Source organism: Anolis sagrei, chromosome 1 (assembly GCF_037176765.1).
Source record: "Anolis sagrei isolate rAnoSag1 chromosome 1, rAnoSag1.mat, whole genome shotgun sequence".
Taxonomy (NCBI): domain Eukaryota; kingdom Metazoa; phylum Chordata; class Lepidosauria; order Squamata; family Dactyloidae; genus Anolis; species Anolis sagrei.
The window spans coordinates 261106527-261133039 of NC_090021.1; the positions used below are offsets into that span (position 1 = coordinate 261106527).

General features: G+C 37.7%; 1 protein-coding gene across 2 annotated transcripts in view; it reads right to left on the reverse strand.

The window, feature by feature from the left end:
* Positions 1-26513, reverse strand: part of BBOX1 (gamma-butyrobetaine hydroxylase 1) — a 119120-nt gene that overhangs the window by 28751 nt on the left and 63856 nt on the right. For both annotated transcript variants that reach the window (XM_067462698.1, XM_060765968.2), the window contains exons 2-3: positions 18723-19182; positions 16397-16511 (exon numbers count right to left, since the gene is read on the reverse strand). In XM_067462698.1, coding sequence (XP_067318799.1) covers positions 16397-16511; positions 18723-19182 — 575 coding nt within the window. The remainder of the gene's footprint in view (positions 1-16396; positions 16512-18722; positions 19183-26513) is intronic.

Here is a 26513-nt window from a genome sequence, read left to right on the forward strand (position 1 = left end):
GACTACTGCAATGCTCTCTACGTGGGGTTGCCTTTGAAGGCTGCCCGGAAGCTGCAGCAAGTCCAACGCGCGGCAGCCAGATTACTAACGGGGGCTGGATACAGGGAGCACACCACTCCGCTGTTACGCCAGCTCCACTGGCTGCCAATTAGCTTCCGAGCACAATTCAAAGTGCTGGTGTTGACCTATAAAGCCCTAAACGACTCCGGCCCTGTTTACCTCTCCGAACGTATTCTCCCCTACGAACCATCAAGATTATTAAGATCATCTGGAGAGGCCCTCCTCTCGGTCCCACTGGCCTCGCAAGCACGCCTGGTGGGGACGAGGGACAGGGCCTTCTTGGTGGTGGCCCCGCGACTCTGGAACTCTCTCCCTCTGGAGGCCAGAACTGCTCCATCCATCCTAACATTTAGGAAACGGGTGAAGACGTGGCTGTGGAGTCAGGCCTTCGATGAATGAGATAACACCATAGGACCCTGGATGGAAGTTGATGTAGATCCATCTTAATAGGACGACTGACCACTGTAGTTTTATATATAGTGTTTTTAAAGTTGTTTTTGTAATTGTGATATATGATATTTTAATGAGTGTATATGCTTTTATGGCTGGAAACCGGGCTGAGTCCCTCAATGAGGTTGAGAAGCTTGGTATAGAAAACTGTGAAATAAATAAATAAATAAATATAAACGTAGCCTGGATGTAATTTCATAAATATTTTTTTAAAAAAATCTATGAATTGATTGATTCATATTCACCCAAGCCTGGAAAAAGACAAGTTTATAAAATTCAGTTCTGAAATGCTATCCAAGAGAAAATGGATAATTTGCCTACTGTTCCATGAAAAACTCATAATTTTTCATGGAGAGACCTGTTGAAGAAGTTAAAATTTTCAGGAAAAAATTAAATGATTCTACCATTCATAGATATTTCTTATATGCTCATCTCAGAGTCACAAGGAAAGGAAAAACAATGGATAATATGGTTGGGGTGAGTGGGTCAGAGGAAGGGAAAAATTCCAATAAATTCAGAGAGAGAAGGGGGGGGGAGATTTATTTTAAAAGTATAGCCAACTCTCTTCAATTATACAGAAGAAAAGAAGTTACAGTTATCATAGTTATAATTGTAATGTAATTTTAGAAATAGCAAAATGGAACACCAGAAGAAAGCATTAAGAACCATCTGCTCAAACCTAATAGTTTAATTACTTTAAAAGTTATAAAGCATATCATAATACTCATTTTTCTGATCAATGGCATGCTGATTGCACATATAAACATCTTTTGTCTCATAAAATTATTATAACCATGCAATATGTTTAATGGATTAATTATATTCTTCATTTGCTGAAAACCCCCCAATAATTTAACCTTGGCATGGTTGCAGTAGATATTTATTTTTATTTATTTATTTATTAATGCGCTTGTATACCGCTAATATCTCAGCCTAAATCGGCGACTCATTGCGGTTTACAACACTTAAAAAACAACAATACTCAGTTTAAAAACATAAAACACATATACAATACACAGTATTGGGCCATAGTTATAGTTTTCCAGGGGAATAGATGTAAATTGTGTTGTTGAGTTTTAGAATGGATCTTAGCAAACAGATTGTTTCGCTATCATAATTGCCCTTAACTAAACCATCAACTGTTATAGTGGTAACTAAGTGTGCCAATGGTACTCAGATGTGTTGTGGGAACACGCCTGCAAAAGGCAGGTGTTTCAATAAACATCTGGCATTGATATTGTATAGCAATGCCAAGATTGTGGACACTGAACTTATAAAAAAATTGGAGGCTCCACTATTGGGAATCAAGTTGGGTTAGCAGAAATTGTTTGTGATTTAACAATCAGAATCTAGAAGAATCTGATTATTCTTGGAATTGTGAAATACTAGTGTGGAACAAATTTGTTTGGAATATAGCCATGAACTTGAGCGCATAGTCCAATCAGCCTGTCTCCTGAGTCCAACCATGAGTGGGTCTTCACTGATCCACTCTACTGGGGCCAATCTGGCATGGTGTATGCTGGATTGGCCCCAGAGGTGCCAAATGCAAAACAGGAGCAGGAAGTGGATAGGTAATAGCATGTGTTTGCCTTACATTTAATAAACTCTCATATAATCCTTTTTTTTTTTACCTCAATTGCATCCTGACTCAAAATGCCATCTTTCCCCACTGCATGACCACCTTTGGACTATAATTCTTGTTCATTCCTGATCATTGGAGATACTGGCTATAGATTATGAGAGGTGCATTGCAAAATATGTATAACAAAAGATTGGGAAATTCTGCCCAATATAATGTATTGCCTTGCAGGCTATATTATGTGGGCAATGGATCACAAGTATTTTACCAATACATATCTCTGATTCCATAGCAAGTAGTATAGCTTTAACATTATTTCGGAGCCCAGCTCCATTTCTCCATGGTGCTTGTTCATTCAAGAGAACCCATAGGGAAAAAAACCTGAGCTGAAAGTACGTGGCTGGACCTTGACTGCAGAACATTCTTAAACCTAGGAATGATGTGGCAGAAGGAAACATATCCAGTTCAATTATTAAATTCCATTTTGGAAAGCAGGCTAAAACCAGAAACTTTGCAGATCTTCTGCTAGGTTTCTGGGCACAAATTCTGCAGCCTATCTTTAAAAATGTTACCCAGGATTTTTTGTTTCAAGTTTGTTGCCTCACATGTGTGTTTCTTGTGGCAGGCATGCAGCACTGTGCAGTCAGCAAAAGCTGCCCTGAGTTGATGACTGTGAGTAGTAACAACCATTTTTTATATCTGCAAGGTCTGCACTTTCCAACCACAACTAGCATGTCTGATTCCTCTGGCTTAAGCCTGTTAAGGGGAGAGTCCAAGAAACACAACACACACATCCTAATGTAAACCATCCACACAAATTATCTTTATATCTGACCTTGTGGTTCTAAGAAGCTGTGGCACGACTGACAAGTTGCTTGATTTTTCCAAATGTTCCTCAAATGAAAAAAGCACACAGTGTGATCCTTGAAGAGAAGTACAATCACACCTTATTAAAATTCCATAGCAAATTCCATATTTCTTAGTGTTTAATGTGTTGCACTCAATACAGAACCACTGTTTCAAAAAGCTTCTCCCCCCTCTAAAAACAGAGAATGTTTATTATCCTTTATAGGAAGTTATGTTGTAGTCACATCTACTGGTTCTTTACTGGAATAAGTAAACTTGCCAAACAAATCTATTTAAAGACAAATTTACAACTGATGTGACTGAAAGAGCATTGGGGGTATATGACAACTAATGGTTCAAGCTGTAAAGTTCATCTTCTAGTTTTTCATTTCCTCACATATACATCTATAAATGAATTTCCACAGCACATTGGATTGGACCCTGAAATCCAGGGAGTAGAGTTCTACTATGCAATGCTCCAGTTAATTGAAGGGAAAGCAATTTTCACCGATTTCTTTCACTTTCAAGTATTTTTCTGAAAATCTGTTCTCATAAATGGAAGATTAAATCATAAAAATGTGTAAGGTGACAGAAGGGGTGGAAAAGAAATGAAGAGGAAAATGTGATTACTGTTAAAATAGTATTTTCTTCTGCAAAGCCAGCATAACAGTAAAACCACAAGATAATAATAAATAATCAAAACACAAAACATCATGATGATCCAAGAGTTAGAACAAACTACAAAAGCCACAGTTGGGCAATCCAAAACAACCATATGTCACCAGAGTCACATTTCCGCCATATCTTGATCAGAGAAGGCAGAGCATTATAGATAGATAGATAGATAGATAGATAGATAGACAGACAGACAGACAGACTATAGATTCTTTCAAAGCTGCCAAGCCTCTTAGACAGGAGTTCCTTGTACCAGTATATTGTGGTATCTAGTAATGTGCCATATGGAAATTAGTTCAAGTCAGATTATTTATTTGTAACCCACTTTCAACTTTGCAAAATTCTAAAAGCAAAAAGCAGAAACTTAAAAAAAATCAAAATATACAAATTTGAAACATTAACAAGAATCCAATTCTGAGAATTGAATCAGCAACTCTTTCCAATAGCAAGGGGGAAAATGCTAAAATAAACATCCATTAAACTTGCCTAAACAAATATGTTTTTACTGCACTCCTAGACGGGTCAAGTTTTTTCACCTGGCAAATCTCTGATGTCAATTATTCCCTAGTTAAAGCTGAAAATGATAAGTTAGCTAATATTGATAGTTTCACTTCTGATGAAGATGCCATTTGCAACAAAATTGTTGGCTGCCCCTCAGTGTTTGAAAAAGGTTAATTAGAGGTACTAATGAATCAGGTCATTAAGCTAATGGAAGGTCTTCAGGATGTCAGACAGAAGTTCTTCACAAATCTTGACTGGCTACACTGAAGGTTCATATAGGAATAAGAGCTTTGATATTCCAAGGACGTATCTGGTGTTAAGAGAGAAAACAAACATCTTGAACTTATTGTAGAATCAACATGCTAAACACTAAAATGTTTGTAATGGTGGTGTTACACACTTCCAACTGGTTAACACCTAGCAACCAATGAGTTTCCAACTTAGTCCCATGTGTAGTAACGTTCTTTGTTCAAATTTGGAAGTTGCAAGGGCACTCCCCGTGATCTCAGGACTGCTGAATAAAATCCCACATTATCTGCTTTGAAGTGGAATATATGGCATTGTGGATTCAGATAGCCCAGTTCAAAGCAGATATTGTGGGATTTTCTGTCTTGATATTCTGGGTTATATGGCTGTGTGGAAGGGCCCCCAGACTCACTTTTCCCCCATTAAGGTAAGGAGGTGGTATATGAACCAAAGGCAATAGGTGAGTAGTAGGCATTGAAAAAGGATCAGGCTTCACAAACTCTACCAAGATGCAAATCTGTGGTCTCTTCATATAAAACAGTGGTTCTCAACCTGCGGGTCCTCAGGTATTTTGGTCTACAACTCCCAGAAATTCCAACCAGTTTACCAGCTGTTATGATTTCTGGGAGTTGAAGGCCAAAACATCTGGGGACCCACAGGTTGAGAACCACTGATAAAGCTTCCTTCTTTGGGTTTAGAACCGTTTTCAATAAATACAGCTAGTTTAGTTTCTAACACCACAAATTTATAGAAGTCTGCAAATACTCTTCTACAACATGGAAAATAATTAGCAACATGGATATGAAACAAACCACGATCATTAAATATAGTTTGATGAGTAATGTGTTCCAAGAACTTGAAAAGGAACTGAGCAAACACTAAGCCAAGCAGAGAACAAAAGCTTTTCCCAATGAAGTGATGAATGAACTGGCTGCTAAGCAAAAAAGAATGCTATATTATTCCTATATAGGTATTGTAAAAGGATGTGTATGGTGGGTCCATACATGCTGCCCATGTGCCTACTACCCACAACTTTCCTATATATAGTGGGAAAATAAATTATGAACACTTTTATAATTAGGAATCCAACACACAGTTCCCATTTCATACATTCTTTAAGTAAAACATATTTTTCTCATTTGATGGCATCAACACAAGTTCTTAGACATTTTCACAATGTCAGCTATGAATTAAATCTGTTCTTGGTTAATACTGATCCAAAACAAATGCATATGTACTAATTTGGCTTCCTCTCTATGTGTGGAGAGGGAGATATATATATATACTTTTTAAAATACACCAAAATTTTACAACTTCAATGTAATGGAAAAGTCCATCAAAGGAGTTTATACCTGTGGAAAATGGAATAAAACCACTCCCACATAGCAATTATGACATGCCATTACAACAAATACCTGCAGTATTGAATAGTAAGACTGCAATTTGAGATGGGCCCTTAAAAGATAGACTTTGGATCAAGTTTACAGTTTTTAGAAGATTTCTATTGTAACTCTAGTTACATTACCTTAGGTACCAACATACCTGTCTGTCCATTCATCAATTTGTGCAATTAGAGCTCAATATTTTTCAGTGTACAAAAAGGAATATTATTCCATTTAAAAAAAACAAAATCAAATTTAGCTACATCTTGAAAGTCTATTAAGTAGTGCTAAATAGGGATTGTCTTCTCTGCCAGCATTTGCTGGTGGTCAATGATTCTACTCAAATCATTCATTATTTTGCCATTTCAGCATGTCGCATTGTTTCCACTATTAACCACACTCAGGATAATTTCCACGTTGCTACTACAGGATAGAATCGAAGGCCATGAATTATGAAAACAGAGTTGTTAAAACATTCTAAAAAGGCATGCCTTAAATGCTCTCACAAACTAACTTCTTCCAAGGCAGCACCAAAATAGTTGGATTGAAAAATGTGTTTATTTTTCAAACCATATGCAGGAAATTTTAATAGCTTAGATTTCAGTGGGGAAAAGTCCACTAGTGTCTATTCATGTCTTTCAAAAGCAATTTTGCTACTACTGATGAAAAACAGATCTATGGGCTACCAAGAAAAAGAAAAAAAACCTTGCCAAAACACAACATGGACTTAATCAATGAGCTGTAGCACTTTTCACATTTTTCAAGAATGCATCATTCATTAGATAAACTTATTATATAATGCCCCCCCCCCCCCCAAGATGGTATCTGCCTTATTGGAAAAGACATAAAAACTAGCATGTCAGACAGAAAGCCCTTTGTTCCAAACATACCAGTACCAGTGAGTATGCTAGTGGGGAAGTGTTTCCCACTGGAGAGTGCATTGAAATGTGTGATTTCCCTACCCTAGGTTTGATAGGGCTAGTCTGCTGAGTGCATGTCTTAATTCTAATGCAAATGAACAGAACAAAGACCCTGACATCCCACCCGCAGAGATGAGGAAGGTGCCTTGGGTCGGACTAACACAGAAAGACTACATGGGCCTGTACCAACTGAGCTCTCAAGAGGTCTAAGATTTGGCCAGTGAATTTCCAAGGCTTTATTTATAGATCTCAAGGCGGTATAGAATAAAATCCATGTATTTATTGTTATTGATATTTATTTACTTTCTTGATTCATTAGTTTAAACCATGGGTCCCCAAACTAAGGCCCATGGGCCAGATGTGCCCTCCAAGGACATTTACCCAGTCACAGACCTAAATTTAAGACTTAGAGTCACCCTATGTCTGAAACGACTTGAAGGCACACAACAACAATTCTAATTAACTTGACTATGTCATCAGCCAAAAGCAGTCCCACACTTCCCATTGAAAAACTGGTAACTTTATGTTTGTTAAAATTGTTCATTTTAAATATTGTATTATTATTTATTTGCCCTTTTATACCCCCCTTTCTCTACCCTCAAGAGGTACATATAGGTAATTATATACCGTATATGCTCGAGTATAAGCCGACCCAAATATAAGCCGAGGCACTTAATTTTACCACAAAAAACTGGGAAAACAGATTGACTCGAGTATAAGCTGATGATGGGAATGCAACAGATACTGGTAAATTTCAAAATAAAAATAGATACCAATAAAATTATATTAATTGAGGCATCAGATTAAATGTTTTTGAATATTTACATAAGACTGTAATTTTTACATAAAATTTGCACACCCTTCCAATAAAAATAAATAGAGTAAAATAATAAATGTAATAATAACAACAATAATAAAGTAAAATAATAAATGTAATAATGATAATAATAATAATAATACATTTATTACGTATTTATAACCGAGTAAAATAATAAATAACCTTGACTCGAGTATAAGCTGAGAGGGACTTTTTCAGTCCAAAAAAAGGTCTGAAAAACTAGGCTTATACTTGAGTATATACAGTATTACCTTTGTACTATATTGTATCATTTAACATGACAGGTTGAAACAGTTTAAAACCACTCATATGCACATACTGGACAAAATCATCAGATTCCATATTTTAAGCTGGTGCTACAATGAAGAAATTGTTGGTGACAAAAACATTTCCAAAGTGAGTGCCACAAGAGAGAAATCTATCTCTCATACCACTCCACTGTATAGTGCCTCTACTGGTGCAAAACTGTGGACAAAAGGCAGAAATATTTCCTGCCAAAACCATTGATCAGGGCATGCAGATTAAAAGGAATTGTTTGTATCATGCCATGCTTCAAAAAATCTAGGTTTGATCTCTCTGTTTAAAACAAAAGCAGATTAAAACAAACTGTGAGAAGCAGGGCATCCAAGTGGGCAGTTAGCATAGATCATTAAATAATTCTCTTTTACAGAATGACATATTCCTTGTCAAGTTAGGAGATGTATTGGATTGTGATTTCGTGTAATATTGTGTATTATGTTTTTTATGGTTTTAATTGTATACTGTGCACTGTATATTTGGTGGTAAACCGCGTTGAGTCGCCAATTAGGCTGAGAAACGGCGGTATACAAGGACAGTAAATAAATAAAATAAATAAAACCTGACTACTGACTCTTGTTTGAAAGCAGAAATATCATTTTTAGTGTAAAAAATCAGCTCAAAAACTGGTATAACCACTCTCTGGCCCTCACTGTTGTCTGCAGAGATGTCGTTATGCTCCAAATTTTGAAGAGTACTTGTTTACAGTGGGGGACAAATTTTTCCTTATTCCTAGGGTGTAGGTGTTCATATTGCATAGAAACTTCATATTGTACAGAAAAGCTGCCTTGAGTCCTGCTGCGGGGGTGAGAAAGGCGGAGTATAAATGAAGCAAATAAATAAACTTTATACTATAATGGCAGTTCTATAGTTCCCTGCAAACAGCTGCCTGAACGCAGCTATTGTTGGAACAATAAAAAAATAGTAACAGTAACATTATAATCTTTTTGAAATGTATTTAACTAATGTGAGTTACAAAGGAGCTTTTGCTGGATAAAAGAAACCATCATGTCTAAAACTGAAAAACTGGCTTAGACAAAGAAGTAACTGTTGTTTGACTAGGTAACGCTTTGAATTCTTATACATATGCCCAATATGCTAATGAATATTAACTTTCATGCCACAGATGGGGCTTAATAGCCATTTTCTTTACATGGGATGCACATAACTGAAAGGTAACATATTTAAGGTGGGTCAGAAGATTGTGAACTCACAGTACCCAACAAATAGGAAACCGAGGGAGAAGCTATGAGGCCAGACTCAGGTAATATGGGGGAAGGGTTTGGACTGTTTTGTTGTGCTTCTCTGTGAAGGACACCAAGTCAAACTGAACTGGTTTTTTAAATAGACAAATCTTGCTCTTCGGACTGTCCTAATTTTTTGACCAACAGTCCTTTATATCACACACCCACCCTTGCATTGGACTATTTGACTTATATGACCTATCATGGCATTTAGAAGTGTGCTCACCTACTGAGAGGGGTGATTTGGAGCATTTCCAAACTCACCTTTAAGAGTGATTCAGTTGGATCCTCCTTAAGAAATTGTATTATGCATGGTACCCCCTTTCCCCCTCATTCATCCATGTATTGTATTAATATCTTAATCTTATTTCTATGTTTTTGATACATGTGTTTAACCGTCTGATGTTTTTAATCTATGTATTTTAACTATGTTGTACACTGTCTCAAGTTTTGAGGAAAGGTGGTTAAGAAATTATTATTAATATTACTATTAACAATCATAATCTTTCTCTGTTCACCATCCTCATGGTTCAATTGCTGAATTTATGCTTTCGTGCTGTTTGTTGTTACACTTTATTTATAATTTTATGGGTGTAAGCTGCCCTGAGGGCTCTGTCAAAAGTCAAAATAAAAATAATTTCAAAACATAAATAATAACTTAGAATACCAGAAAAATATTCCATGTCAACTAGGGATAATAAATACTGTTTTTGTCCAGGAATTATTGGAAATGTACCAAAATCACCGCATCTGTGAATGAAACATTATCTTGCAGAAGAAATGAGCATCACATCCTCAGCCACAGTTTGGATGAAGCAGACAGTCTAGTATAGATTTGCCAAATCTCACTGCTTCTCTAAAGGTGGGAGACAAAGATAAAAATTCTCTTGGCTTGCAGGATTCATCTCTAGGCAAGGGAAAAGGACTCTGTGCAAGTCTCCACCTAAACTATGGGAGCAGCAGCTTGCTACAGTTTGCAAGGCCGAATTGATTTGTTGATGTAACTGACAAAGGCTCTCCAGGGAATCTATGCATTTACTTTGATAACTTTTTCCTTCTCTCACAGACACAGCAGGTGGGGTCTCATCCTTGATCTGGGAACAATCTGCTTAACTAAGACTTGTGTCTCAATTATTAAACAGGAATATATATTTTGCTTGTGTTCCTTTGAATGATGTGAGCAAATGTCATTGCTACTTAATGCAACAGTAAGAACACACCATGGAACAACAGACTGTTTCAAGATTGGGAAAGGAGTCTGGCAGGATTGTATACTCTCACCCAACCTATTCAACTTGTATGCAGAACACATCATGTAATGTACGGGGCTTGATGAATCCAAGGATGGAGTTAAAATTGCTGAAAGAAACATTAACAACCTTAGTTATGGAGATGATACCACTTTGATGGCTGAAAGCGAGGAGGAGCTGAGGAGCCTTCTAACCAAGGTGAAAGAAGAAAGTTAAACATTAAAAACCAAGATTATGGCAACCATATTGATTGATAACTTGCAAATAGGGGGAGAAAATGTGGAGGAAGTGACTGACTTTGTATTTCTATGCACAAAGATTACTGCAGATGCGGACTGCAGCCAAGAAATCAAAAGACATTTACTTATTGGGAGGAGAGCAATGACCAATTCTGATAAAATAGTGAAGAGTAGAGACATCACACTGGCAACAAAGATCTGTATAGTTAAAGCAATGGTATTCCCCATAGTAACCTACGGATGCAAGAGCTGGACCATAAGGAAGGCTGAGTGAAGGAAGTTAGACATTTTTGAACTGTGGTGCTGCAGGAAAATTCTGAGAGTACTCTGGCCCACAAGAAGATCAAATCAGTTCATACTCTAGGAAATAAAGCCCGACTGCTCACTAGAGGGAAGGATATTTATTAGAGGCAAAGATTAAGTACTTTGGTCACATAAAAAAGAAGACAGGAAAGCTTGGAGAAGACAATGATGTTGGGGAAAAAGGAAGAGGGGCAGACCAAGGGTAAGATGGATGGATGGTATCCTTGAAGTGACTGGCTTGACTTTGAAGGAGCTGGGGGTGGCCATGGCCAACAGGGAGCTCTGGTGTGGGCTGGTCCATGAGGTCACAAAGAGTCAGAAGCAACTTAACGAATACACAACAACAAACTTAATGCATAATGCTAATGATATCATCATCACTCATTGGCTAGGTATCAAATTTTGGCCTGGAAATGTCAGGACCTGGAATAATCCTGAACTGGCAAAAGCAGAATGCCTTGTAGCTAAGCAGTGGAGATGCAGAACATTATGTTACTCTTGAAGATTGAGTTTTCCATTGTGTGTATGTGCATGTGTATACTTCATACTTCTCAGTAATCTGATTAATGAATCTTTTAAATAAATATACACATATGTTTTCCTAATATTTTATATGCAAACAAAAAATTCCGTCTCAAAGGAAAAGGCCACGTTGACCCCTCAAGAAAGCAAAGTTTGGCTCTCTCTGTTTGAAATCTGAAGAGGATTCCAACAAGTTGCTGACTTTACGCAACCATTTCCTTTCCTAGAACTTGGTTAAAGAACATTATGCTAATACCCAGGCTAACAGAGGTAGTTTATATTATTCAATTAAAGCATTTATGAACAGTTTTCTTTATTGATCTCAGGGGAAATTTAAGTTTCTGAATTGTAAAATGCTCTGGTTGGGGAACACAACAGCTCCTGTGTTTTATATTTTCTTTTACTGTCCCCATTACTCTACCCTTTTGACGGCTCACCAGAAGTAGGATGCTGAACTGGTTTACCTGTTTGTCTATTCAAAAAATAAGGCATAATGCTGCGTAAGCATTGTCTGTGTTGCTCAAGACAGCAGCAATACAGGAACTTAGAAACATCTTATTGGTTGCATGGAAAAGTAAAATAAATGGTTTTCTGTAACAGATGACACATTTCTAAGCTACTAGGGACATGCTAATGATTTCCCTTATCCATATTCAGCAGATATTCATAAACAGCAACATATTCATGATTGTATTTCAATCATGTGTGTCTGAAACTGATGTGGGACAGAAGGAGAACTTGTTGAATGAATGGAGACACCTGGGGGATTACAGCTTGAAATCTTACCTGTGTTTGTACTACCTCTATTGTCAGAAACTTTCAAATACTGCGGAATAACTTAATATTTAGCAAATGCAGGAAATCATATCAAACATTGGAAAATTCACTCTCCAACAAAGGAAATACCTATTTCATAAAACTGTCTGGCATGGGAACTTAGTGTTTATTGTGCATATAGCTTTAGGAATCTATGCATGGCTGCAAAAATTAATAGGATAGAATCCAGGCATAAAGTGAATCCAAGAGGCTGCATATACAATTGAGTGCGACAGATCTCCCTACCTATGATTTTGCAAAGTAGTTACTTTTATAGGTTGGGCACAAAAATATCCATCGCTTGTTCCAAGTAACATCCAAGTGACATTTTTAGGGAGACTGGAGTATTTACCATCACCATCCATTTATTGTGAAAAACTGTAGTGGTTTTGACAATGATGCAACTAATATTTATAAATATTTATTGCACTTATTTATTCCATTTACACCCTGAATTTCTATCAACATTTGGCAAATTTACTTTTTCTGGACAACTCCAAGAATCCCTTAGCCAGAATGGCATTTGTAGCCCAGAAAATAACTTTAATCCACTGACAGTTTTCAATCTCAAATATTTTTGAAAAATGTGAATAAAATCTTCTTAATTAGGGTCCTTCAAATGTGACAAGGCTGGTTCAGAAAAACAACTTACAAAATGTTCCCATCTATCCACTGGCCTCCTCCTGCTCAAGTAATATTTTCTCAAACATGGTCAAAAATGGACCCAGGAAAATTTGGGAAAAGTTAATACTTATAGCAGGTGGGGCAACTCTTCCCCTAACCCATAAGTACAGTCCTTAGTTGTGGCCTTCTTTTTCTGAGTGCAACATCCATCTCTTTCAGCAACAGAAAGAGATGAATGATGAAAGGCAAGCAGTCTTTCATGCAGCTCAAACATTGCTGTTGATGCTGGTTTTCAACTTTGTGACAGGTCACATGTAAACATTCTCTCCTCCAGAAAAGACTTTTAGATTAGCCTGGCACGAGGTGATGGTTTCATTTTATGGGATTTCTCCATAGCAATTCAGCTGCAGTTCTAAGGACAGCTTCTGTCTTTTTGGCAACAGGATGTGACAGAACTCACCAAAAATAATACTGTGGTGCCAGGAAGGAGTCCTTGGATAATCCTGATATGTGAACTAAAAACCATTTTTTTAAAACTTGTGCTCTTTTCTTATCCTTTTGACATTTATAAATCCCTTCTCTGTACAGTTGTAAGTGGTTCTATCAGCTTTTATTATTTAAAGCGTAGGATCTTTAAAGTGGTAGTTATACAGCCAAGCACAGACTGCTCCAGAAAAGGGCTAGCCAACCTATAGTTTGTGATTTGATTCTTGTAGCCCTCAGTCTAAGTTCTGGAGGCTTCCGCAGAACTTAGACTGTTTATCTCTTCCTCAGTAGCCCACCGGGTGGAGAGGATGAGCAAGAAACAGAGGAAAGACATAAAGGAGTGAGTTCAGTTATTTGTAGGATTTTCCCTGTGTATTGTTGCTGCTACTAAGCTTCTGACAGGTTTTCTCCAAGTGAATACTGTCCAGTTTTCTTTTAAATGCAAACTGGAGGCAGGTTTTTGGGTCAAATTCAGTTGCAAATGCCCTGTGTGTCCTATAGCAAAGATGGCAATATGCAGTATATATGAAAACTGGCATCCAACACTTCCTGTGTTGCCCAACCTTGAGTTAGAAGGTCCTCTAAGAACACCAGTGGTCTTATTTCAGGAGAAATTTCCAAGCTGAAATGTCTGCTGACTTTGAACCAGAAGATCCTTACGTGCCACAGAACGTGTCTCTACAGCATGTTCTAATATATAGATTCCTTTTTGTTTTCTTTTTACAAGGCACAGGCCAAATATGTTTGGCTTCATCATCATAGAATATCAACTGTGATTGCACCCTAGGACAAAACAAACATTACCTCATCCATTTGGACTAGAGGGAAAGATCAGTAGTTGTGGACTGTTTTTCTGTGAATTTGAAGCTGTTCAGAGTAACATGATCCCCCACCCCCCAATTATTAATGTTCTTAGTGAGGAAACCTGGATAAACTTCCAAGTAACCCAAGTGCTTTAAGATGCTCCATATTTGTGGGCTGAATGCAAGACTTCACAGATCACATGGATATGTGTGTGTGTGTGTATTAAAAGGATAAATTTGCTATGTTTCTCTGGTGTAGAGGCTGTCATATAGAAACAAAAAATTGTAGATTTCTAAAGGTATATTGTAATATGCTGCATATCAACCTGTCATCTTAAGACAAAAAACATATGCCATGATAAAATTACATTCAAAGGGAAATAAGTAATATAGTAAAGGAAAAATATAATGTAGTAAGGGAAGCGAGGAGGAAAAATGTTACAAAAATGGTATAGGACCCCTGCACAACTTTCACATTTTTACCAGGGGTAAAGGACATGTATTGGCATGGTTGAAACAAAGAAGTGTGTTTAATCACATGATATGGGAATGTGACAGAGTACAGGCATACTACAGAACAATTGAAGGAGAACGTAATAAAATGTTAAATAATAATAGTCAACAGAAATGTACTACTTGCAAGAATACCAGGAGTGTATAACGAGCAAAAGGAAAGAGCGGATGACAAATTAATAGCATGTGCACAGATTGTTTTAGTGAGAGTTGGAAAGATAGAACAAAGTGGACTCTGACAAATTGCTATAATTATATAGTAAATAGGTTAAATATGAAAATAACAAATTGTAAATTGAACAATATAGGCAAAATAGAAAATATTATAATAATTAAGGTATTGTGGGATCCAGTTATGAATCATTTAAAGAATGTATTAAGATGTGCAGTAGAAAAAATGAGATTAAGACTGACATTTCAAATATAATTTCTGTAGATTATTGTATGTTAATTGTATGTCTATGGCAGTGGTTCTCAACCTTTCTAATGCCACGACCCCTTAATACATTTCCTCATGTTATGGTGACCCTCAACCATAAAATTAGTTTTGTTGCTACTTCATAACTGTCATTTTGCTGCTGTTATGAATCGTAATGTAAATATCTGATATGCAGGATGTATTTTCATTCACTGGACCAAATTTGGCACAAATACCTGATACGCCCAAATTTAAATACTCATGGGGTTGGGAAGGGGATTGAGTTTGTCATTTGGGAGTTGTAGTTGCTGGGATTTATAGTTCACCTACAATCAAAGAGCATTCTGAACTCCACTAACGATGGAATTGGGCCAAACATCCCACACAGAACTCCCATGACCAACAGAAAATGCTGGAAGGGTTTGGTGGGCATTGACCTTGAGTTTTGGGAGTTGTAGTTCACTTACATCCAGAGAGCACTGTGGACTCAAACAATGATGGATCTGGACCAAACTTGGCATGAATTCTCAATATGCCCAAATGTGAACATTGATTGAGTTTGGGGAGAATAGACCTTGACATTTGGGAGTTGTAGCTGCTGGGATTTATAGTTCACCTACAATCAAAGAGCATTCTGAACTCTACCAATGATTGAATTGGGCCAAACTTCCCACACAGAACCTCCATGACCAACAAAAAATACTGTGTTTTCTGATGGTCTTTGGTGACCCCTCTGACACCCCCTCATGCCCCCTCCAGGGGTCCCAACCCCCAGGATGAGAAACACTGGTCTAGGGGGAGGCGTGGAGGGTAGGAGTGGGGTAAAACATCTTTAGAATAAAAAAATTACAAATCTTAGGCAACATCAGATAAGTGTAGCGATGCCTATCTGCAGCTGAGAAAACAGATTTAGTCTACAAAAGCTTATGCTATCAACTTCATTCTGTCCATCTCCAAAGCACTACAAGACCCCTTTGCATACGTTTATAAAGAGTTCTTTGTTCTTTCACAAACCTTCAAGTTTCTTGCTTTAACACATATTGTATTTTCATTTATTTTAGTCAAGAGCTTGGCCATGACACCTTCTTGCTCTATATTAAATGTTCAACTTATTTTAAAATAATGAGGCTGTGCAATTAAAAATTGTACTGTACTTGCCTAAATATCTTTAAAGACACTAGATGCTTGGAAGGAGGAGCCAGTAGTGAATTCCAGTTGCTGCGGCCTATTTTCAGATTGACAAATCCCCTCTGAGCATTCTTTGCAGGGAAAAAAAACCCTACGAAATCCATAGTGTCACATTATGTCAACAGGTAACTTGAAGGTGCATACTTATTAAAAACAGTGTTGCCTTAGTACAATTCAATGAAATGGTGTTCCTTACCTGGTAAAAACAACTCTTCTTGGACTTTTGCTCTTGCTTGTTCAGAAAAACATCTTTTTTTCAGCCATTCAGCCTCAAATTCACTGGTATGGTCATCTGGCCATATAATGTGCACCTTATTGCATAAAATATAAAAAAAACTTCGCTGAAGGAGGAGCAGGAGGTGAGTTTCACTGGTTCCTTTGCTACTTCCCTGCTGTTTCACAAAGCCCTCCAATACTCAGTTGCTGATTTTCAAGGGACAAAAGGGAGAGCAGGAAGAAGGAAGGGGCAGTTGCTGGCAAATGCTATCTCCTTCCCTTTTTAACTTGATGCATAGTTCAAGCCACTCAAAAGCTACCTGCCGAGGGAAGGAGCATTTCCACTTGTGGGGGAATCCAACTGAATGTACAGGTACAAAGCCTTTGTTCAAAGCACAGTCTTTCTGAGCTGTCCTAGACTTACTTCCTCTGAGGTCAGTCCCAGTGTGCTCAGTGAGACTTGTTCACAACCCTGTTAAGTGCAGAGTGTACAGATGGAAAACCTGTGACCCATGGGTAATTTCAAAAGCCTCATACAACTGATCAGTTAAGATCTCTCTAAAAACTACAAGTTCCTAACTTAGCAGCTTTCTTGGGAAAAAAAAGAACATAGAGGAGGATATACAACACAAAGTGACTGGAATGCACAGACATAAATACGGAAGTGCTACAAATAGATGGATGGCAGAGTAGTATCACCAAACTGTTGTGATTGATTATGGAAAGATAAGGGTGAGAAACAAAAAGGGAGGAGAGGAAAGGACCAAAAGGACCAATGTCTACTCCTGATTTTGGCCCTTTCTACCACAAGGTCCTGCCAAATGCTTGAAGAAGTTACTTTTGTATTATAAGGCCACAAAATCTCAAGACAGCACTGGGCAATTTGGAGAGTGGTAAACCAAAAGGTATTTCTGCAGATTCCAATTTTACCAGCTGTTAGTATACAATATAATTGGATATAGTTACTCCAGAGGAAATGAATATACACATCCCTGGTGTATGAAATTAGAGCCTTACATAATTTATCCCTGCCACAAAAAAAGAGAAAAGGATATGGGTTAAAATTAATATAAAATAATGTATAATAGGTTGCTGTGAGTTTTCCAGGCTATATGGCCATGTTCCAGAATCATTATCTCTTTATATTTCTGTGAAATGTCCAGGGTGTGAGAAAGAACTCTTGTCTATCTGAGGCAAGTATGGATGTTGCAGTAGGCCACCTTGATTAGCATTTAATGGCTTTGCAGCTTCAAAGCCTGGCTGGTTGCTGCCTGGAGCTCCTTTGTTGGGAGGTGTTAGCTGGCCCTGATTGTTTCATGTCTGGAATTACTCTGTTTTCTCCGTGTTGTTCTTTATTTACTGTCCTGATTTTAGGGTTTTTAAAATACTGGCAGGCAGATTCTGTTCATTTTCATGGTTTCCTCCTTTCTGTTGAAATTGTTCACATACTTGTGGATTTCAATGGCTTCTCTGTGTAGTCTGATATGGTGGTTGTTAGAGTGGTCCAGCATTTCTGTGTTCTTAAATAATATGCTGTGTCCAGGTTGGTTCATTAAGTGCTCTGCTATGGCTGACTTCCCCAGGCAGGAAGAAGCCAGGCTTTGAAGCTGCAAGGCCATTTAATTTGAAAAGCGATATGTTTCAGTGTGCATTTGAATGATGGTTAGTCCCTGTTCACGAATGCCCAGCCCTAATTTACTGAGAAGGTTATATTTCGCACTTTATCCTCAGCCCCGGCCCTATAGTTTGCTTTTTGCACAAGCCCATGCCGTGGCCTTTCTAATCTGATCATGCCCACCATATTCCTGTCGAGGGTGGTTTGATACACTTTTGCATTTTTTTAATATTTTGCCATTCTTAATTGTTTTAATGAAATTGTTAATGTTGTATATTTTTAACCATGTTTTAGCTGGTAAATTTTTGTTTAATGCTGGGCTTGGTCTCCATGTAAGCTGCCCCAAATCCCTTTGGGAAGATGGTGGTGGAGTATAAAAATAAATTTATTATAATAATAATATAATCAAGTGGCCAATTGCAACATTCGCACCTGCCTCAAGCAGACAATAGTTCTTTCTCCCACCCTGGACATTCCACAGATATATAAACCCCACTTGCCTAGTTTCCAACAGACCTCACAACCTCTGAGAGTGCCTGCCATAGATGTGAGTGAAACGTCAGGAGAGAATGCTTCTGGAAAGATGGCCATACAACCCAGAAAATTCACAGCAGCTCTGTGATTCCAGCCATGAAAACCTTTGACAAAATAATGTATAATAGTTAGCTTTAAAACACACACATACAATTACCTTTTTACTTTCTGTCACACCAATATCCTTTGCCTCAATATCAACATCTAGATTTTCAAGAAGCAGTTTGCGTGCTTTAGCAGAGTGTAAATAGCAGTCAGGGCACTGGCAGTTGTCTCGTAGCCACACAGAAGGGTAAAGGCTTTTACTCCCATCTTCCCAATGAATGCAAATAAACTGATTTGCTTCCAGAATTTCAACCTTCTTGATGGCTGCACTCATGTCAAAGGTCTGAACTGCTTGTGCTATCCCCGATGAATGTTGCCAAGGCCTCCTGCTCAGAGAGAAATGCCTTAGATGACTGAACTTGGCCTTTTGTGCTTGTAGCAGAGTTCGAGAATAATCTTGATGGACTTTCAGCCTTAATAAATATTTAACAACTGCAGTCCACATCTTCACCTTCTCTTGATTGATCTTCATGCCATAGATGAAGTCCCTTTGCCCCAATGACAGCTCCGACCTGTAGGAGTAAAGCATGTTGTTTAAAGGTTAGAAGGAAAAAGGTATTTCTTCCACTCCCTTAATATACTGTATTTATTTTCAATGTTCTATTCAAGTGTTCTAGAGCAAACATGTATTTTGATACTGAGTGCACAATTTTGATTTAAATGTGTTCCACAGAACCATGATTGTGGAAGGCAAGCACAGATTAACTGTGGTAAAATCAAGCAATCTGAATACTATGAGCCCTTTAGAAATATATTTTAGGAAAACTTTACCCACTGACACCTCTCCCTCCCGTACAAGGTGTGATACCACATCTGGAAAGTCTGATTCCTTGGGAATCCTGTTGAGCTCTTTGCCTACCTTTTTTTTTTGTTCTATAGATCTGCAGATATTTAATTGGCATTTTTAAAAGGCATTTTAATCAATGGCTCATCTACCTATATGTTATTAAAACTGAAACTACTAGATAGATATTTCTCTCTCCTGCCAACTACCCCCATGTAAAGTAATGTAATGTAATCGAATGTAATGTAATGATAAGTCAACTAGGCACCTCTGTATTTGTCCTGTTTGCAACAAGGTAGCCCAGGCTCGGTGTGGCCTGCAGCTCTGTTTGTATTTTACCTGGACCTACGTAAAGTGCTACCTGCCTCCAACTCTCCACTAACCAAAATTAGAACAATTTATGGGATTTTTTTTTTTAAAAAAAAAACCCTAGTGGAAATCCAGGCAGCTTGCTGTCACACACTTTCACACATGAAAGTTGAAACATGGCTAATCCAGTGACGCCCAAGATGTCAACAGTCCTGCTGATAATGAATCCATGCAAAGTTGATGGAGAAGCACACATTTATGATGCCAGTCTAAAGTTTACACAGGAAGGGTGGGAATTATATAGCTCTCCAGATGTTGTTGGAATGTAGACCTCAGCATTCCTTATTATCGTCTATGCTGGCTAGGACTCATGGAACCTGGAACCCAATATAACTCAATATATCTGGAGATCTGCATGGTTCCCTTCCCTAGTTTATTGGAAGGTCATGTTTTCCTGGAAAAATCATAAAGTTGAACTTTATAGTATTCGCTAATTCTATAAAGTTAGCTGGCTGGCTGGAAGCAATCATTAGTAAATGCGCGTGCACACATACACAAGAAGACATTAAGAATAGACTTGAAACAACATTAATACCCAGTTCCTACTACCTCATAGTCACAGAGACTGCCAAATTAAATATCTTTAATTTTTATGTTTTTTCTTTGCAAGCTGCAAAAGAGGGAACTGCAGACTGTATGAAATTGGTACATTATCTACTTGCATGGTACAATAATAAGGAAAATATGAGGTATATTTGTGCTCGTATATGTGCTGTGCCAGTCATTACCTTTTAAATGATTGGTGTGTGTTTGCTTAAAAAACATTATATACAAGGGAGTTTCTGTTTGACAAGACAAAATTGCATGCATATTGCTATTTCACCAATCCCTTGCATGTGCATAAGTGCTTTGTAGAGCAGGGTACTCACTAAAACCAGCAAGGTCTTTCTCACTAGCAGTATTCTCATACCTTATGTAGGATCTGTATGTGCCTCACCAAGAGTGCAGCAAGAAGGATGGGCAAAATGAGGTCATTGTACTAAGAATTCTTTTCCAAATATCTTGCATTTAAGAGAGTTGGTTGTTGCTTATTCGTTCAGTCGCCTTTGACTCTTTATAATCTCATGGACCAGATATACTGAAATTTGCTCACACATAAATAACATATATTGGTTGCACCTGTAGGCTTGGTTTACTTCCTCTTTGAGTGCAATGAGGCAGATGCAGACCCTGCATTCTATTATTTTAAAAAAGATTTTAAATGTCTTATTTCCAGACCTTTGTACTGGTCAGAGGTCTTGGACTAGGAATATAATAAATGTCAACTTCTATTGATTAAAGACATATGCAGAAGCCTCCCTTAAGCTGACATTACTTGAACTATGGAGAAAAATGAAATGCAGCTTTCTGGGCCAGATTTATATTATGTCTTTCCTTGAAACTGGATGGCATGAAGCTTCCATTAATATCAATGGAAAAAATAGCAATTCATTCCAGCTGAAGAATTTGCTCATTACAGAGCAAAAACATAATCTACAACAGCAAATACATTCCACATTACATTTTAAAAAATCAGGCAACATGTTCTTAAAATATTTTATAATATATAGTTTACACAATTGTCACAAAAGACATTAACCTCTTATACTCTTGATGAAATTGAAAATTGAAAGACAAGTTAATAAACAAATATGAAATTAAATCCTTGCAAGTTAGAGGAAGCAATGCATGAACCAATTATCTTGGCTCACTTTTCTACGCAAAGCAAATGCTCAAATTAAATCCATCCCAGGCATAAGAACTTGTTTTGAAATAGGCTAATAAATTTCAAATAAATCATCATTCCAAGTTCTTCTGATATCAAATCTTGGTGCTGTGGTTTAGGTATGCAAAGATTGCTGTGCTGACCTTTTTATAGCTCAAGGATGGTTGGAGCACTACAACAAACCTTTAATAGCTGCTGTTATTCAGATATAGCAGCAGCAATATTGGAAGAGATGTAGAACATGGAACACACTTTTTTTCTTCTGCTCCAGAGACAAGAATACTAACCAATGGATTCAAATGTCAAGGAAAGAGAGTCCATTTAAACATTAGGAAGAACTTATTTAAGAGCTAATGGACAGTGGAATATGCTGCCTCAGAGTGTAGTGGAGTCTCTTTCTCTAGAGATTTTTAAGCAGAAGATGGAGGGGCATCTTTCAGGAAGACTTTGGTTGTATATTCTTGCATGGAGGGGACAGTCTAATGGCCCTTGTAGTTCCTTCCAACTATTGGATTCTATAATTCATGATATATTCCAGGCCTCAAAACACTGAAGCCATAAGCTATCCTTTTCTATATCAGTCAAATAATTTTGTGAAGACATAGGAGACAAAGACTCCATTTACACCATCATATAATGCAGCTTGAAACTGCATTATATAGTAAGTATAGACTCATATCATGCAATTCAATGCAGTTAGACTACATTATATGAGTCTACATTGACCATATAATGCAGTTTCAAACTGCATTATATAGCAGTGTAGATGAGGCCATACTATGATTCCGTCTTATGTACTTATGATATAGGGATGATGTATGGGAGCTCTTCCCATGTGCTCTCAGGCTTCAAGCTTTCTTGTTGTACAAATCTTGAATTGCCCCACTCAATCTTACTGGGTATATGAGTGCCCTGTTCTAGCATCAGCAGGGACAACTGTGATGACTAGGCACTTGGACAAAGCTACATGGAATGTAGGAGGAATAGTGGTGACAATGTGGAGAAGCAAGTGTGCCAACATGTGGTCTATCATTAAAAGGTTTTAATCACAGATATAATGTGGTTTATTTTCTCTTAATTATTCAGTGGGATTGCAAATGAGGAGCACAAAACCATGTAGTGTAGACTTACTATAAATACTCATGTATAAGTTGACCTCAGGTATAGACTAAGGGCAGGTTTTAGGACCAATAATATGGATTTTGATATGATCTGTAGATGAATCAAGGGTCATTGTGTTGAGAAGGGAAATCACAATTGGCACTTCAGGGGGTCATCCACCCTTGCCTGCTGTCGCCATTCAAAAAAGCCAGAGCTGTCCAATTGCTGACAGAGTAGAAGGGGTTGGTACTTCTTTTGGATGGACTAAGCCAGTGGTTCTCAACCTGCGGGTCCCCAGATGTTTTGACCTTCAACTCCTAGAAATCCTAACAGCTGGTAAACTGACTGGGATTTCTGAGAGTTGTAGGCCAAAACACCTGGGGACCAACAGGTTGAGAACCACTGGACTAAGCTCTTGCCTTTCACCACTCTGCTCAGAGAAGGGCATGGTTCTCACAGTGACTCATGGATAAGTGTACTCCGGTTTTTTGGGTGTTGATTTTCTTGACTAAAGGCTCAAGAGTTTATACATGAGCACGAAGGATACATTAATTCTTTGCTTTGGGTCACTTTTGACAGCACAGTCCCTTAATTTCTCTTTACCACAATGGCATCTTTACAGTACTGCTAATATGCAAATATATTAAGAATTCAAGTTAGAAGGCTGAGAGCATATTGACTAAAATATGGCATTTCCTGGCAGCCAGAGCTTTAGTGTACATAGAAAAACGTAATTTAAGAATAAAATTATGAGGCAAAGAGGGAGACACTCAGGATGCTAGTATATGACCACTGAAGAAGTGGGAGTTCATAATATATGAGGTGAGATTTTAAATGCCTTATTGAAATGTGTTTTAAATAATCCTCCTGCAGTGGTTATACATTTTGTGAAAGAGTCAAGTCTTTTACAAGGCAATACTTGGCATGCAACATTATAGTATTTCATACTCTTACTAGATTAGTACCATACTGACCAGGAAGACCACCTATGCCTTGACAATGTAGAAATGGCTCAGACTGAATTAACTATGGAATAGTCTTTTAAAAGAGATCAGAGGAAGGTCCACTATATAAAAGGTACTGGTAGTTTTATGGCTAGTAACACTGCAGTTAACTGCACATAAACCCTAATGCATTAGCCAACTGCTGATGGGATGATAAAATAAGACATACTTGTCTTACACAAACAGTAATTACCTTTGAATCCCCTCTTTAGCCATTTGTACCAAACAGAATGGCTCTGCAAAGCCTTTGGGAGCAAAATCACTGCCGCAAAATGGCAGGCAATGTTTCCAATTGAAAGGGATAAATCTTTTTTAGATTTCTTGGCTTTGTTCTATAGAATCTTAGGGTTTGTAGTTTTGTGCGCAGTTATAAGAGCTGAGAATAAAACAAACAAACAAAAGCAACAACTGGAAATTCCAGGACTCCATAGGATGCTACCATGGTAATTAAGTTGGAACCATAGCACTACAGTGTGAAAGATGTTGGGGGTTGTAAATGTAAATAAACAGAAGGTTTACCACTGTTTCTGAACCAAAATATATGCTGCAGTATAATGTGTCACTCAGATTTGTGTAACGAGTAACAGTAACACAAGGTCAAACAGAGCAACAATATATATACAGCAGTCTCTCTGAATTATTACAGAGAACAGAGAGAATAAACAGTCCTTTTTACAGAGTCTTTAAAATATGCTTCATGCCTTAGAAATGATCAGGCTTCAGAGAGTTGTCAACCATTTCCTTCCTGGCTGTTTCCAGCCAGTGCCCTCTTCACTCTCTTCAAGGTGAAAGTGGCAGTTAAAACCGTTTGTCTCAGAGCAAGCTAGAGACAGTAGCCAGAATTCTGGCTCCTGGCATGCTCAGCCAATTAGCTGCGGACACATGTCTTTCCAGTCAAGCCACTACATCATGGTCTCTTTTTACAAATCCCCACAAAAGAGCCCTAAATGAAAGTTCTATGCTCATGTGAGAACAAGACTTACAAAAATCCCAGAATTGATTTTATTGTGCAATTCTCTTGATTCATTCATGGGTTCTTTTTCTGAGTGGGAGAAGGGTTCATTACCTTGTGTTTCATCTTCCCTTCTAATTTTCCTATTGTTGCTTTTGTCTCTTTTCTTTTCTTCAAAAGGAGAAAGCTGGGAGAGCTGTGCAGTCTCTTTTGCACAAGTTACTGCTCTTTGTCTAATATACCCTAAGAATGCTTGTGGCTCATAATTTAAAACAGTTTGTAGTCAGTGTGCTGAAGAACCCATGATCCTATCAATGCCATATGCAAAGTTAAATGCAATCTCCAACCCATGTATTCTGGAGAAACCGAGCTGACTACCGAAGAATTTGTGCATCACCATCTCAATTTGTAAGTTCACCTTATACAACCTCATGTCCCAAGAAGACTCTGAAACCAAAGTTTACAACAAATACCTTCACATTCAAGTACGACTTCAGTAAACACATTCCATGCATTTCGTTACAATAAATGAAGTGAATATGTTTGCAGAAGGCCTTATGATTCCATGGTGGTTGGAAAAAAATATAGAAAATGACACTGGCAACTTCTTTCTAAGACTACCCAAACATACCACATGTTTGCTCAATTGGATGCCAAGTAACAGATTTGTAAGGTATTGCTGTTCTATACAGAATTGCTCTTCTTTGGCAGAGCAACCGAAATGTCCCATCTTCCTTCCAGCACAGGATTCTTGTGTTGGAAGATAATTCAACATCTAACCTGAAAAGCTGCAGACTTTCAAACCTGGCTAATTCAAAACATATACTTTCTAACACTGAAGCCTTGATCCCAAGAGAATGAACTGATACAGTTACTGAAGACTCTTTGAACAGGCTTAAATATGCACTTTTATTTGTTACTGATGCTTATGTTTCTGGGTTTGATCCACTGTAGTGACTGAAAACAAATTCTAGGGCAGTGGTTCTCCACCTTTTTTTTTTTTTTTGACTAGGGACCATTTTAACCAGGGACCACTCTCCAACATTAGCATAAAAAGGGTTACAAATTAGTTTTTGGTCATTGGATAGAAAACTGCATTTGATAGACTGACGAGACTGTTTTATTGTTTTAATGCTTGTTGATGTATTGTTTTAATTGGGATTTATGTTTAATTGTGGTTTTACTATTGTAATTGTTTGTATTGGCATCATATCAGTGCCCAACGTAAGGCATTGACTCTTGCCATTATTTATGTGTAAACTGCTTTGAGCTCCCCCAGGGGTGAGAAAGGCGGTATATAAATACCGTAAATATGCTGTAAATAAATAAATAAATAAATCAGCTCTAGTTTCCACATCAGCTCTAGTTTCTGATATAGAACATATGCCATCCAATAGTCACCATCTGTTCACCCAGAGAAAATCATATTCTTTCTCAGGAACAGCTTATCTGAGTTGTGAGATTTTCAGAGCACAACCAGTGGCTTATGGGCCCTATGGTCCACAAGATCTGGAAGCAGGCCAAAACTTTATGAAGTTTCTTGCTAGACCTTTCTCTAGGAAACCAATACAGATGAATTAGTGTTCAAAAGTATCTTTACAATTCAATTCTATGTGCAATTGAAATTGGAAAGATAATTTCACAAGCCTGTGGTGGAAAAAAAATATCAACATTTGCAACATTGTAGTTTTTTAAAATGCCAAAATGATTGACCTACCGGTAATTTCAAAGCAGATCTATTTTCAAATCAGGTCCAACTTTTTGAAACACCCTGTATATTTTTGGAGCAATTATTTAGGGTTTTTTTTTTCATATGAGGAGTGACTTGAGAAACTGCAAGTCACTTCTGGTGTGAGAGAATTGGCCGTCTGCAAGGATGTTGCCCAGGGGACGCCCTGATGTTTGATGTTTTACCATCCATGTGGGAG